Source organism: Dunckerocampus dactyliophorus, chromosome 10, assembly GCF_027744805.1.
Source record: "Dunckerocampus dactyliophorus isolate RoL2022-P2 chromosome 10, RoL_Ddac_1.1, whole genome shotgun sequence".
NCBI lineage: Eukaryota > Metazoa > Chordata > Actinopteri > Syngnathiformes > Syngnathidae > Dunckerocampus > Dunckerocampus dactyliophorus.
The window spans coordinates 30067753-30083224 of NC_072828.1; the positions used below are offsets into that span (position 1 = coordinate 30067753).

General features: G+C 43.0%; 1 protein-coding gene across 3 annotated transcripts in view; it reads right to left on the bottom strand.

Annotated features, from left to right (window-relative positions):
* Positions 1–15472, bottom strand: part of negr1 (neuronal growth regulator 1) — a 191061-nt gene that overhangs the window by 35630 nt on the left and 139959 nt on the right. For 2 of the 3 annotated variants that reach the window (XM_054790013.1, XM_054790011.1), the window contains one exon: positions 15032–15073. The exons of the other annotated variant lie outside the window; for it this stretch is intronic. In XM_054790013.1, the coding sequence (XP_054645988.1) occupies positions 15032–15073 (42 nt within the window). The remainder of the gene's footprint in view (positions 1–15031; positions 15074–15472) is intronic. 3 annotated transcript variants of the gene reach the window in all.

Genomic DNA, 15472 nt, shown 5'->3' on the forward strand with positions numbered 1-15472 from the left:
AACATTGGACATGACATGATTGAACGTATTTATCGGGTTGGCTCCTATTAGGAAAGCGAGAACTTGGTTTACTCGACCAGGAAACAACATTGGTTATGGGGAAATAAGTGATCAATTAATCAATAACAGTGGAACCTCAGCCGGATGTCAGCTCCGTCGCCGGTCTATCATGTCATCAGCGTTTGACTCTGTAGTCTTTGCTAACTAACGCAGTTACACCACAGGTATCAAAAATGTTCACACCAAACTTGTTTTTATAGTTTTAGATGCACAAAACAGCATATAATTGAGGAATGAAAGGGACAAAAGAACATCTAAGGTTTTACCGTCACTGAAGACGTAATTGTGGCAGTGAGGTCAACACGGACACCACCTTCCTGTTTTGCCATGAGTTATTTCTTGAACTAGTCTTTCTCACCTTCAATCACGGATTAATGTACAGTAGCTATGTACCTACCTAATGTACCCGGATTAATGCTTCCACTGTACCTAAATAACAATTTCACACGATCCAATAAAGGGGGGTTTGTCCATCATCTGTACAGCGAGAGCAGAAGAAGACATGATTAGCTTTTAGGACAGATTTGATGAATATCATGTGGATTCACTGTGCCCCTTAAGAGGGAGCTCACCCTCCTTCACCACGATTATGGGAAACATGAATAAATTAGCTGGTCTCGTGTGTCTGGAAAAGCGTCTTTTCAGGACCCCCAGTCAAATTGAAATCAGCCCTTCCCTAAGCCTGACGTGTCAGGCACACCTCCATTACGCACCGACTGCGCTCAGTGAGGTAGATCGGAGCGTTCAGTCTCTCGGTGGCCAACAGCTGCACATTAGAAAAAGATGCTGCTGCGCTGTTTGCTTCCAACTTGAAGAAAGATGACAAGTAAACAAAACACTGTCCACCAAAAAAACGTCATAGTAAAGCAGCATAACGTTTGGTCCATACTCATGGAGAAAACAGAGGCTTGTAATACGGACAACATTTCCAACAAGTCCATGTCCGCACGAAAACACATTTGCAGGCTGTGGTATCCAAAGCGCTTTTTGTATCCAATTAAAAGCCTGAAAAAGGAGCCCCCCAGGAGGTCCTAAGTGTGTTTAAAATCAGCACAATGTCACTGCGTGAGATCGCACTGGCTGAGGTAAGAAGGCGTAAACATCATATCAAAGGAGAAATGTGCCATTAAGAGAATAAAAAGCTGTTTTTATGCACGAATCACAGGTCAGTGTGGAAAGTCTCTGCCCTGGCTGGTTTTCCAAAAAAAGTCACTTTCCCGTACATCATTCATTGGTTTCTATTCAAAATGGCTTTAAATTCAATTACAATTCACTCCAAAATCTTGTGAATGGTCGGTACGAGAACTCCACCAGATTTCCTCGATATCTTGCGGTTGGAGCCGATCCGCCACCCCCGACCAATCGCAACAGAGTCATTTGGCCAGGAGAAGAACAAGGCACATATACCCAGTCCACAACCATGAGTTTTATGGAGTATTTTATTACAATAAACTTGCAACAGGTGGTCGTCAGGTTACGGGGTTTCGTGGTTACGAACGCGCTCCCATAATAAATTTCACTCGACTCGCTCAAGACCTACTTGCAGCGCCAGCAGCGGGTAAATGTGCTGCAGGCTGCAAGGACGTGTTTGATATTGTTATTACACATTTAGATTCAGTCTATTGGCTCGGTGGTTTTCAGTCAAATAGCTCACACTCACACTCACATAGCACAATCAGAGCACGACTGACTAATGGGAAAATACTGGGAGACACACAATAGCTGTTCTCACTCACACAAGCTTAAATCTCTTAAGAGGGACGTGGCAACTGCGAAATACACTACCGGTCAAAAGTTTTAGAACACCCCAATTTCTCTGGAAGAAAAACCTACATTTTTAAGTGTGAAGATGTTGGACATGCCATGGCTGACTCCACTTTGTTATGCCTCCCAATTGTAAGGCAGGCTCTTCTGGTGGAAATGCGCCAAGGAAAAGAAAAGCCATCACCACGGAAGTGAAAATGAGCATCATAAAAAGCTCAACCAATCAACCAACCAACCACTGAACTTTTGGTCTTAACTGCCGTTAAAGAAAAAGATAACGCTGCTATGAAAGCGATTGGCTATAAAACCAGAATCCATTTCTCAGTGAGCCTCAGGTTGATCCAGCAGAACACCCAAATATTGTTTTATTTGTTCTCCTGCCTCCTCTACTTCCTCTTCCCAATAAACCACAGGGATACAAGTAAGGAATTGTTCTCGTTTTTTTATTACTGCCTTCATTTCATTCTGTACAGTGCGAGTGACTTAGGTGTTCATTTGAGCCCCCGCCACACTAAGCACGAATCAAGCAGAAACAGCCAGAATAAAAAAAAAGTTTCAAAATTCGCACCACATTCGGGAGAGCATGTGAATGCCGTTTGAATACTTACCAGGAATAAGAGCTGGCGTTTCAGGGGCTTCCTGGATTTCAGCACCTCTGTACCGTACAAGCCGCCAGCCGGTGGTGCGGTGTTCACACTTGCACGCATTTTGCCTCCGCATTGTCCCGCAATTTGCCATGGTCATGCGTGTCATTTATTTTTTTACTTATGGCATGTCTGAAAAGCGTGAAGACTAGTCTGCGCACTGTTTGCATTCTGTTTACGCATACATTACTCCCTTGGCAATCAATTGGTGACCGAAAATGATGCGCATTGGTACGAACTGACCACGCTCTTGCACAACTTATTTACATACACCTTGTCAGGTAGCGTTTATGTCTAGTGCACAACACGCGGTGTCCCGCGTAACCCCACGCAACATCATTAATTCCTCTATTTGCAAGGGACCTACAAGATCTTGAACTCCAGAGAAGAAGCCCATGCAACCAAGAAAGGTAAGTACATGTTCACTTGCAGCTGCAGACAAAGAATGTGCAAAGAGCAGGAAGGAGGCAATAAACTACAAAAATGCTAAATGCTCAAATGCGATCAGAATGTTCAGAATGCTGTTCGGAATACTATTTGGAATACCGTAAGAATATTCAGAATACAGCCAGAGTGCAGAAAAACATTCATACCGGCCACAAGAACAGGCGATAATATTTCAAATGCACTCAGAGTGCTGTCAGAATTTTTAGAATGCACTTAAAATATCCAAAAATAAACCAAGAATTTTCATTTTGAAGGCATTCTGGCTCATTCTGCCTTAAAAAACCCTCGACTAACATCACAGTCTAGGGACGGAACATCCCACCTGTATAGTGCCCCACTGGGATCGAGTCTCATTATAAGAGACCCTGAAATGAGCAATCACTTTAAAGTCATTGGCTTTAGTGGCCATCTACCAATAACCAATAAGCATTCATCTTCTAGTTCCAGTGGTTTACAGCATCCAAGGCATCTGAGGTCAAGTGGGCCGTATGACATGAAATCTGTTTATCAGGCACTTGTTTTTATAAGAGTTAACCCTTGGTAAAGACGAAGGTCAGCACATCACCTGTAAACAAACAGCAGGGGACGGGAGGGAGGTTGCAGGAGGGGTTGCACTCTGGATCTCGCTAGCATGGGCTGATAAGGCGGGTGGAAAATGCACTTCCAAAAAGGATTATCTGTGTGGGTAGCTCAGTGGCTCTGACACAGTGTTAAGTGAGGCAGGCCCACACTTTAACGCTGCATTTTCAGCCTGCTAGGACTCGCCGGATAATTCGCCTCAGAAAATGGAACCTTATCACCGGGATACGCTCGGTCCTGATGAATGTTTCATAAGTGCAGTGTATTCATATCGCCATTAGCCAGGGGTGACTCACAAACCCAAGGACACGGTTGTCCAAGCCGACAGGGTTGTAATTGCCACTTGACACACTTCCAAGCTTTCAACCAGTGCTGCTGGATACCACGATGGAACGTGATCACGTCAGAGTTCCACAGATACCGGAGATTATCAGGCCAATATCACTTTTTTCTGAATCCATACCTTTCAGATGTTTGCTGTGTGAAAGTTTGAACACTGTTAAAATTTAGCGCCACACGTATCCTCTAATTTTCCACCATTCCTACTGGTTTAAGAGTGTTTGACTGGAAATGAGCTTCACTAAAGACAGAATGTGAGGTAAATCCAGTTTGGCTTGTGTCCAGGGAAAATCAGCTGCTAGCTCCAAAACAGACAGGAGACAAAACGAGAATAACAAGAGGAACCCCTTAACACAACTTGCATGCAAGGAGACAAATCAATACAACCTGAAAAGATGGCTTCTTGCTAAATGTCTTACTATTCATACTGAAATAGGAAACAACCGATGATGCAGGGCAGACTCACATGCCTAGACTCCCAAGTGCTGCCTGAATCAGGTGATAAGCATGGCGAGGACGTGTTTTGGAGACGAGGCCTCCAGCCCCGATGAAATAACCAAAGCAAGTTAGTGTGACAAGAAAGTGTACTAATCTTAGTAAACTCAAATAGACTCAATAGACACAAGACATTGCTTAAGTACAACAACAAACCATATTTTCCCAACAGCTTGAAAGCAAGAGCGCAACAGAAGGAGATGTGCAACTGATGATGTCTGACAAATACAAACTATCAGTGTGTCCGTGTGTCCTCCCTGCCAATGACAGAAATACACGCAAAGCACAGGGCTGGTAGAAAAAATACGTATTGGTGTTAGTAATCTACGTCACATCTGCTGCAGATTTATACGGCGAGGAAGGAAGCATATTTGGTCATTTTAAGTCAGAATAGAATGCAAAAAATAGTTTTCAAACACGCTGGTTTTCTTATGATTCATGTTTCGGCAAAATATGTTTTAGTTTTTTTCATACGCTGCCTCTGTTATCGAACAATACTTTGTGTAACAAAATTGTCTGTTTTTCAGTACTGCGACATTCCACGGCAATGAGTGCCTGATGCTTTGCTGACTGCTGTCTGTGCATTTTTTTTATTGAGTACAGCTGCACAAAAACCCACCATGGGGGTCAAAGGAAGTTGCAAGTCACAGCAATCTGATAAAGAAATTCATATTTTTTTTAAATGCAATTATATTAATAATACCAATAAAGATGAATGAATAATACAAAATAAATATTAATATAAACATTGCGTCTGTGTAGGCTCTCAGTCGTACAGGAGTTGTCCATCGAGGGAAATAATGTCATAAACATTATTACATTTTAAAAAAAGATAATCCACAAAAGAACTCATAGCAAAGTACAAATGGCATCACCCCCCCTCCTCCCACGCCGCTCCTTGCAGTCTTCCCAACATTTACTAATAATTCATGTATTTATTTCTAATTCTGCAATGTTTTATGCGTATAAAGCTAGAATCATTCTCTATAAAATTTTCAAACTTTTTGTTAACATTTCTGGTGTCTCCAATGGATTACGTGGACTTACATGATTTCCAATGAGAACAACTGCTTCGGTTTTCGTACGTTTTGGTTTTCATCAGCACTTTTGGAACGAATTAATACCAAAAACCGAGGTACCACTGTATGGCACATTTATTTCTTAAAAGAAAAATGAAACCAAAATGAAGCCTAACTTCAGCTTGGAATTCAACTATTATGAAAAAACAGATGTGCAAGAATAGATGCGTAAGTCATGATGCCACTTATCCTAAACCAAAGTCTGTCTTGAGGCTGTTAGTCCTTCTTTTTTTTGGAGGGGGGGGGTCTCACACAACACCAGCTCCCCACAATATTTTGCTAGAGTTGTGAGCTCGGGGATGTGAAGCACTTTTGAGGTTCCACTGCATTTGCCTTTATTTCAACGTTTTTTTAAGGATGCCGGGACCCTGCAGCCGCTGACAAGAACACGCGTCCCGGCCCGATCACTTGCAAGTGTCCTGGTGTTGTTAGCGTTGCACCTTTGACAAGCGCAACAGCCTGCAGCCCAAAAAGCAGAGGTTGGGGCCCTGCCTCAGGGCGTTGTTACCTCGATGATGGATGACTTCCAAGAGGAGGTTTTTATGTTTGCTCCTCTCTTCTGGCAAAAGTTTGTGTATTATCTTCACTTTACTACATTCAGGCTGCATGGATTTTATTTATTTAGGAGGAACCACTCGGGAGTCGGGAGTCACACACATTATGTATAATGCATTTAATGTCCCTTGAAGCGGAAGCACAGTTGACTTCAGTGTGGCTTAGCACGGCGCTAAGAACATTGTTTTTCTACCGTCAAGTGATTTGCTGAAATAAAGACAAGTTAAAGCCTGTGGGGGTCGGTGCTATTATCACACATCTACATTTCACGGGGATGACAGGGTGGCAGCCAGCCAGCTGCTTTGGGCCGCTGTGCATTACGTTGAGCTGGATGCAGACAAACACGCACGCTAAAGATAAAACACGCTTAAGAACTTTAGTGTCATCACAGGTATAATACCACTTGAAACATAAGCAGAGTAAACCTCCACAGCGTAGCGTAGTACTTCCGTTTCCCTTGTGTTTTCCTGAAAGGCTGCAGCCATATGTCTATTAATTACAACCAAGTGCAATGAGATGACGTAACGCTGAATGCATCATGCGAAAAAATCATTTGCCTCTGAACTGAAATCAGCTGGGATAGGAAGCTAATGGCGACAAACGATGTAGAAAATGGATTTTTTCATTCATTCATTTTCTACGCCGCTTGTCCTCGCTAGGGTCACGAGGGTATGCTGGAGCCCATCCCAGCTGACTTTTGGGTGAGAGGACTGGTCGCAGGGCACAACCCTTCACACTCATATTCATACCTATTCGTGATGTTAAGGGCGAATGTCATTGGTCAAGATGTGAAGGGGCGTCTCTGTGGCCACACTGAGCAGGGGGAGGGGCGGGGTTAAACACACGCTGTGGTGCTCTTAGAACCGACTCGTTTGTGAGAAATTTGCATGAAGAGATTTGACCTATTTTGCCTTAATTTGTCTATTGAGATGGATCTTTGTTAGTTATAGTATAATATAGTAGATAATATTAGCCGCTTCTTCTTCTCTGGTGCTCGCGGGCTTCTTCTTCGTGGGTGTTCACGGCATCGAATGTTGATATCAAAATAAAATAATTTGAAGAATTCAGAGGGAATCGGAATGTAATTCCCGGTTTCCATCGATGCTGCAGACTCGCTCCAGACTAAATGCAGCATACAAATGGCTAACTGAACTAAAATACAAATATAAGGCAATCAGAAAAAGATGTGATGATGTGTGGTATTCTAGGAAGTATTCTAGGCCTTAACAGGAACAAGGAACTCTCCCAGTGGTAACGTCTTATTTAGGTCTTAAATGGCTTTTTTCTATCTTTTACGTCTACCATATTGGGTAACAAAAGGGTAAGGGTGACTATAGGGGTGTTGTTTCCCTTCTAGAGGGCTCTAGTAATATATAAAACCATATTTAGAAGGTCGTAAACAGGTTTTCTATGCTCTAACTACTTCGGAAATTCACTTATCACGGTTGGGTCTGGAACCAATTAACCGTGATGAACGAGGGATGGTGGTACATCCATATACTGTACAGTACAAGTCTGGATATACTCATTTTGGTGATGTTTATACGTCTGGTAAATTATTAATAATTTATCACCAGTTGGTTCCAGACCCGACCATGATAAGTGAAGTCCTGCGAAGTCGCAGTTACAGCTTAGAAAACTTATAAATACTTGTTTTTAAAACATTATTAGAGCCTTCTAGGCATGACATAATACCCCAATAGTTACCTTTACACTTGTATTAACAAATATAGTAGGCTCACACATTAGCATTGGGAAAGTACCTTGTTGTCCTTCCTGTTCTGTCCAGTGCTTCCTGTGGTGGCTACTGTCTCATCAATGTAACATTACTGACACCTAGTGACCACTGTAAAATACTACATATCATCACATCGTCTGTGAATGCGTCCTCTGAATGCCTTATATTAGTATTTTAGCCATTTTTATCCTTGGAAATGCTATATTTAGGCCAAAAATATGTACAATTTGCTTAAATATGCATATTTTCAAACTAATCATAGTCCGTATTTCACCACAAAATGCGACCATTGTCATTATTTTCTGCTGAAAGCCAGTCTATCAACTGAATAATATGGGAACATTCATTCATAGTCAAACAGAACTCTGAATATTGATGTTGCACACGTGGCGATGCGTGCAATTAGTCTGACATTGACAGCAGCGCGGCTTGGCGGGGGTGGACGGGTCACAGCTGGCTTAGGCCGCGGTCACACGGGCTGCAGTGAAGCTGTGATGGCGGCCGACACGAGCGGACGCCTGAAGCGCTCCCGGTTTGCTCTTTGGTGGGATGAGCCGGTGCATGAACTCACCATCTGCCACAGTTGGTCACCGCGTGGGTGGGCGGGGTCACGCAAAAAGGCGTTGATCATATCTGTCAGCACGCTGCATCCAGATTGCTCAGTTGCAGCCCAGTCGCAGCGCTTGCCATCAGTTTGGCTGGGAAAGGCTTGGAGCCGCCTCTCCAGCACAACAATGCCAAATCAATTCTCTGCCCACCACGAGCTTTTGAAGAGATTTTCCAAACGCAACACATGGGAGGCTTTCTGTTTCCTCTGGAAAAAACAAGTTTGTGCCCTGGTTGGTGCTGGAAGTTAACTAGGACAGGAGGTTTCCTGCTCCTATCAAGTTCCTTCATGAAACAACATAGAGTGCTTCCGTGAAATGTCATTTTTCCCATAAGACATCTCGTAAATCCACTTAATCCAATCCAATGATTGTACAATAACGGAGACAGTGCACTCGGGCTGCAACTAATGATTATTTGCTGATTTCCTGAAGCTTGTTGTTTGGATTCATCGAGTAATCTGTTTGGCCCCAGACCGGAAGTGTCCAAACTTGGGGTGGAAAATGAAAGGATGCAACTTTGCCACTTTGATATTTGGTAAAGCAACACATGATATATACTATATTTCATCTCAGCTTTGTCATATCGCTGAAAAAGCCTTTTATTAGTATCAACTTTGCCCTTTTATTCCCATTTTGGTGTTTTTTTATTTCAACTTTCTTCTAGTCAATTTTCTTTGTTTCTCATAATATAACGACGTCAAAATAGTTTTTCTATAACTCTATTTTACTAAAATTCCATTATTTTTAGGGAAGTCGACCCAATATTGGCATAGAAATGTAATGTTGGTCAATATCTGTATCGTTTTTTCTTCCCTATAATGAAAGCCGCAATTGCCCTTTAAGCACCAAAGTCGCAAACAAGCAACATTGCTGCATTTGCTGCAAATATGGTGCCTCTTGTCGTTAATACTTTACGCCAGGAGATGGCGGACATCTGTAACTGCAACCTGAGCAACATTTGTGGGCGTTTCAATGCATAGTTTAAGAGTTTATAGCCTTTGAAGCCCCTGCGCAGCAGCGAGTCTCGCCATAACAGTCCATACAGAGGTACCTGTGCTTGAGCCCATTCTGCGTGCTCGGGGTGGTAGGACGCGATGGGTTGTCAAAACACTGCTAATGGTGAGGGCGGTAGCGGGAATGTAAAAAAAAGGCGGAAATAGCGGCAGGCGGACTAGCACTAGACTGCTCGGCCACACTTTGCCACGCCCAAGCACTTCTCAGATGTTTGCTTACGCGAGATGTACAATGTTGTTTACAGCCATCAATAAAAACAAATAAATAACTACAGAACTACTACAGAAATTAATAATAATACGAGTTGGACAATATGGTCATATCGGATATCGGCAAAAAAGCCAATATCGGACATCCATTTTTTTCCTCCTCATATTACAAGTGTCTTCTCATAAAACTGCAACTTATTTTCTTGTTAGAATGCAACTTTATTTCTCTTCATATTTTGACTATACATTGTGTATGTGAAATATTGCTGTTTTTTTTCCCCTACATTTCAAACTATTTCAAATTAAACAAAATTAAATGAATTCACTTAAACATAAATGTTTTTCTTGTAATTATGACTTTATTTCCATATTTCTACTTTTTTCTCATGAAACACTTTCCGCAACCCAATTTGCCAAATATTCCAACTTTACTTTTTGTTTTGTTTGTTAGGATTAAGTTATGCTTGTAAAATGACGAGTGTTTCTTCTTAGATTTTGTGTTTATATATTTTCACCTTATTCTCCTGCGATTACGGCTGAATTTTCAACTTTTGTTGTTATTGGTTTTTGTTTAGTTTTCATGTTAAATTCTATTTTTAGAATGTGCCACGGGCCAATACAACTTTGGACACCCCGGCCCGAGACAGACCAACTCAATAGGAGGCAAACACGAGTGGTTTGGTCCGCAACATGTCAGAAAAGGCAAAAATGTCCATCACTGTTTTTCAAAGTCAAAGCTGATGTGTGTGAATATCTTGTTTTGGCTAAAATAATAAGCATGTTACATATGTATAATGTTGAATATAACATGGATTTCCACCAGCAGGGCGCAGCATTGGCAACAACCATTCATGCTCAATGGGAAAAATGTCACAGAAAATACCGAATTATGGAAAATGTGGGAAGATGTTAGAAAAGTCCTGAATGAGCTGACTAAAAATGGCAAATACAGAAATGTTGGAAAGTAAAAATGCAGACTAAATGTTGAAATGTATAAATGTAAAAATGTTGAATGATTACAGCGACTTTGAGGATCGAACCAGCAACCACCGGGCTGGGAAATAACCGCTCCAAGCCAAATAAATTCTCCATTCATTTTCAATGGAAAAATAGTCACGGAAAACATGAAATTACAGTTAATGTGGGATTTTTTGGGGGGAAAAGTCCAGATAAATAGCCAGCGTGTCGTGAATGAGCTTTATTTTGAATGTAGGACTCGTTAGTGGACAAGAATGAGGCTGAATTAGAAGATGTGGAGGAATAAATAGATGAAAAATACAGTTGAATTTTACAAGAAGTCCACATGTGAGTGGATTATCCACCACGTCAGTAGAACGGGTCATTATTTTTAGTCGACTCAGCATGTCTGCTATCTGAGCTAATTGTTCGGGTGTGTGGAGAAAACCAACTTGCCCTCATAAATAAATGAGAGAAGGACATTTCACTTCCTGTGGCTGAGGTTCCAGTAGTTCAAGTAAGGTTAGGACTACAGTTTTTCCTAGCCGTGTGTTCTGTGAGCACCAACGTGCACTGTAAGTGATGAAGTGTGCTTCTACTTAATGATTTGTTTTCCTTGCAGACCGTAACAACATTTTTCAAATCTTAGTGCAGGGAAGGTAAAAGCAGATAATAGGCCCCTGGAACAATTGGACAGAGAACCATTAGCTGGTATCTCAAATAATTCCCTTTTCTGAGCCATTTATGCGGAGGGGGGGGGGGGTCAAAATACTACTTGAAAAAGCGAGGACCAAACAAGAACACCACGCTGCTGCGTACGCTGATCTGCTCAACTGAAAGCACTGGTGTTCCTTTGGAGCATGAAATTGTCATTTGTTCTGCCGACGTGACATCAAATGGGTGTATGGGGTTCACGCCAGGTCTGCTCGTTGGCACTGAGATTAGTTTAACTTTTTTATCAGGCACAATCTCCATGGATAATTGTATTTGGCTCACAAACACAGGCAGCAAATACAGGTGAGCTCATGCACCACACAGTGCAAGAGGAAACAATGGTATCTCGTAGTCATGAGGCTGGACCGCCAAAAAAAAACACGAAAATATGGACATGGAGCACATCGATCATGCAGTATGAATCCACACATGCTGTTATGTGTGGAAGTGCAGGTGAATATTTCAGTATGAATATATCAGCACACTGTTTCCAGTATGACGCTGTGAAGGCTTTTCTATTTCATACGCAGTATGTCAACATTTTGGTGGCTAATTTAGCTGGTGAGCTTTATGCCTCCTGGCCACAATCCTGTACCGGCATTGTGACGCTCTCGGGTTAGTCACTCATGATACCGGTGCTACTCCTAGTGCTGGTGTTACTGACCGTGCCCCATAACAAGCACAACACCAGGAGTAGAATGCCTATTAGGACTCGCATTACAATACAGCGGTGACAGACATCACCCAAAAAAAAACATGTGACCCGCCACAGCCAACCTCACAACCCCTCCTGCTCAGCAAAAGCACCACACTCCACTCCGGGATCACAATATGTTTGAATTGGAAAACACATAGTAGCGCTTGTACTTGCTTGCTTACGGACTCGCCATTGTTGCATCGAGTTCTACCGCATGGCACCCGCCTACCTCAACTCTGGTTGGAAATGGGCGCCTAATAACGTGCCACATCTCACTGTCGGCCACGGTAACTGCATGGTAACGTTTGAAATAGTTGTTAGAGTACCCCTTACTAGAAAACCGTATTGGTTTTCATAACGTTACTCAAAACACTGCTGATCTTAATATGCATTCCTATGATACGTTCTTATGACGCATTCTTATGATACGCTCTTATGACACGTTCTTATGATACGCTCTTATGATACGCTCTTATGACACGCTCTCATGATACGTTCTTATGATACGTTCTCATGACACGTTCTTATGATACATTCTTACAATACGGCTTGACGATATTTTGCCATATTTCCTCACAACACATTCTTACGATACGTTCTGGTTTTACAATACTTTCTTACCATATGTTCTTACAATACATTCTCATGGTACTTACAATACGTTCTTAAAATACATTCTTACAATATGTTCTTAATGTATGTTCTCACGATCGTTCTTACAATACAGTCATACTACACAGTCTTAAAATGATTTTTTATGCTTTCTTAACGTACATTCTTTCTTCCATCCGTCCATCCATCCTAAACAGGGAAGCCCAGACTTCCTTCTCCCTGGCTAATTCGCCCAGCTCCTCCTGGCAGATCCCGGAGCGTCCCCAGGCCAGTGGAGAGACATAATCTCTCCAATGTGGCCTGGGTCTTTCACGAGGCCTTCTACCCGACCAGATGCCCGAGTCACTTGATCTGGCTCCTCTCAGTGCGGAGGAGAAGTGGTTCTACTTTGTTTCTCCCAGATGCCAGTGGTTCTCACCTTGTCTCTAAAAGAGAGCCCAGCCACCCTACGGAGAAAACTCATTTTGGCCGCTTTTACCCGCGATCTTGTCCTTTCTGTCACTACCCAAAGCTCATGACCGTAGGTGAGGGTAGGAACGGAGATCGACTGGTTTGCCTTTCGGCTCAGCTCCCTCTTCATCACAATGGACCGATGCAGAGTCCGCATCACTGCAGACGCCGCACCAATTCACCTGTCGATTTCACATTCCATCCTTCCCTCACTCGTGAACAAGACGCCGAGGTACTTCAACTCCTCCACGTGGGGCAGGATCTCATCCCCGACCCAGAGACGACACCCCACCCTTTTCTGAATGAGAACCATGGACTTGGACTTGGAGGCGCTGATTCTCATCCCAGTCGCTTCACACTCGGCAGCAAACTGATCCAGTGAGAATTGAAGGTCACGGCAAAGCAGAGACCCAATCCTGCAGCCACTAAACTGGAACCCCTCAAGGCCTTGGCTGCGGTTAGAAATTCTGCCCATAAAAGTAATGAACAGAATCGGTGAAAGAGGGCAGCCCTGGCGGAGTCCAACCCCACCCTGGAAACGGGTTTGACTTGCGAATCAAACTCAAACACCAACAATGTAGGTGGTCCGGTACTCCATACTCCCGAAGTACTCCACACAGAATTCCTTGAGGAACACGGAACATCTTTTTATGAAACAGTCCTAGAATACATTTTACTATACATTCTTACGGTATGTTATTACGATGCATTCTTAGCAACATTTTTTACAATACATTCTTACGATACATTGTCACGATACTTATGACACATTCTTACGATATGTTTGTACGATACATTCTCATGATACTTACGATACATTCTTACAATACGCTAGTATACCTTCCTATGGTGCATTCTTACGATACCTTCTTACAATAATTTCTTACTCTGCATTCTTATAATATCTTTTTACGATACAATCTTACAATATGTTCTTAGGATAACAATACAGTGTTACGATACATTCTTGGTATCAATCATTTGAGTACATGTGATTCTAGGAGACAGAGTGTTAGTCTGTTGTTATTGCTGTATTTATTTATTTATTTATTTTTACCATTTTGTATTTGTATGCGGCATGAGTTTGCACAATGTGTTCGGGGGTGTGCAGCTGAGTGGCGCCCACAAAGGGCGGAGGCTCTGGTGGCCTGTAAATAAACCCTTGTTCTCCTAGCGCAAGCTGAGCCCTTCCTCACAGCGGTGTCCCTACTCCATACTACACTTCCAAGCTGTCGGCTCACATCTGCAGCAGCTAATGTCAATCAATTGTTGTCTGAATGGTTTTGCACATTTAGAACGTGGACTTGTGGAACCTTCTTAAACGCATCAGAGACGGCGAAAAGAAGAACAGATAGAAAGGATGAGAAAGGACGGCAAGATGGAAGAGGTGGTGGAACGGGGGTGACATTGACAGTACACCACCAACACCAACACAAGGGTGGTCACGACACCACATGGTTGGACAGAAGGAAGGGAGAGGGATGTTGAAAGATGAAGCCTCAGAAAGAGAGAAGATAAGGGAGGGAGGAATACAAAGAGGGAAGAGATTCCATCTTCCAAACAACAAGCTGAGAGCCTTTGCCACCATCAGCATCCTGCCTTTGATGTGCGCTGCGTTGAACTCGCGCTAAGATGCGAGGGGATGCTGCTGCCGGCCGTGGGAAAGCCAGAGAGGAGAGGGAGCCATCAGCATTATGAAAAGCATCAGGCCCAGAGGCGTATGTAACAGCCACTTTGATGATGCGACCATTTACTTCACGTGGGGGGAGGGGGGGCGGCGGCGGAGGCAGCGTTTGTGATGGAAGGGACGCCGTGGAGATGGTTACAGGCTGCGGGGACGCTGCAAATGAAGCCAGGCTGTCAAAATCCAAAGCCAAAATTATAAGGCAAAGTAAATTTGGAGGGAAAAAAAGCAAATGAAAGAAAATAAGGACGTACAACAAAGCTGTACACCCAGCAGGCATTGCGGACAGCCAATCGGAAGAAGATGGAGACGATTTTGGTTCTAGTTAGTATGAGGCAGCGGACCTCTTTGCTGGTTTGGCGTACAGCATGGTGACATATACTGACCTGGGCTTGAGACAGCGATAGTGGTGGTGGGTTCAATAATCGCTACAGGGGAGGAGAAGGGGGAGGGAAAGGGGAGGGACAAAAGGACATTCATGTATTATTAACAGAATGGAGACGTAAAATAAAATAAAAAAAGAAAACAAAAGAAGAGCATGCAAGGACAAAAGGACAGGGATGGAGACAAATCCTCTCCATGCATGAAGGATCAGCGTCTCCGCGGCAAGATGCAACCTCCTCATGCGCTTAAGACGTGGTTTTGTCTCATGTGCAGAGGAAAAGAGCTCGGAAACGACACACTGAGTGAAACGTCAATCATATTGCAGGTCGAGCGTGTTAAAGAACAGTCCAGCTGTCTTTCACGGGTATTACTGCATCTGGAACTGCCAGAGACTTCAACAATCACATCTAGCGAATCTTATTTTTATTCAACATCCATTACAA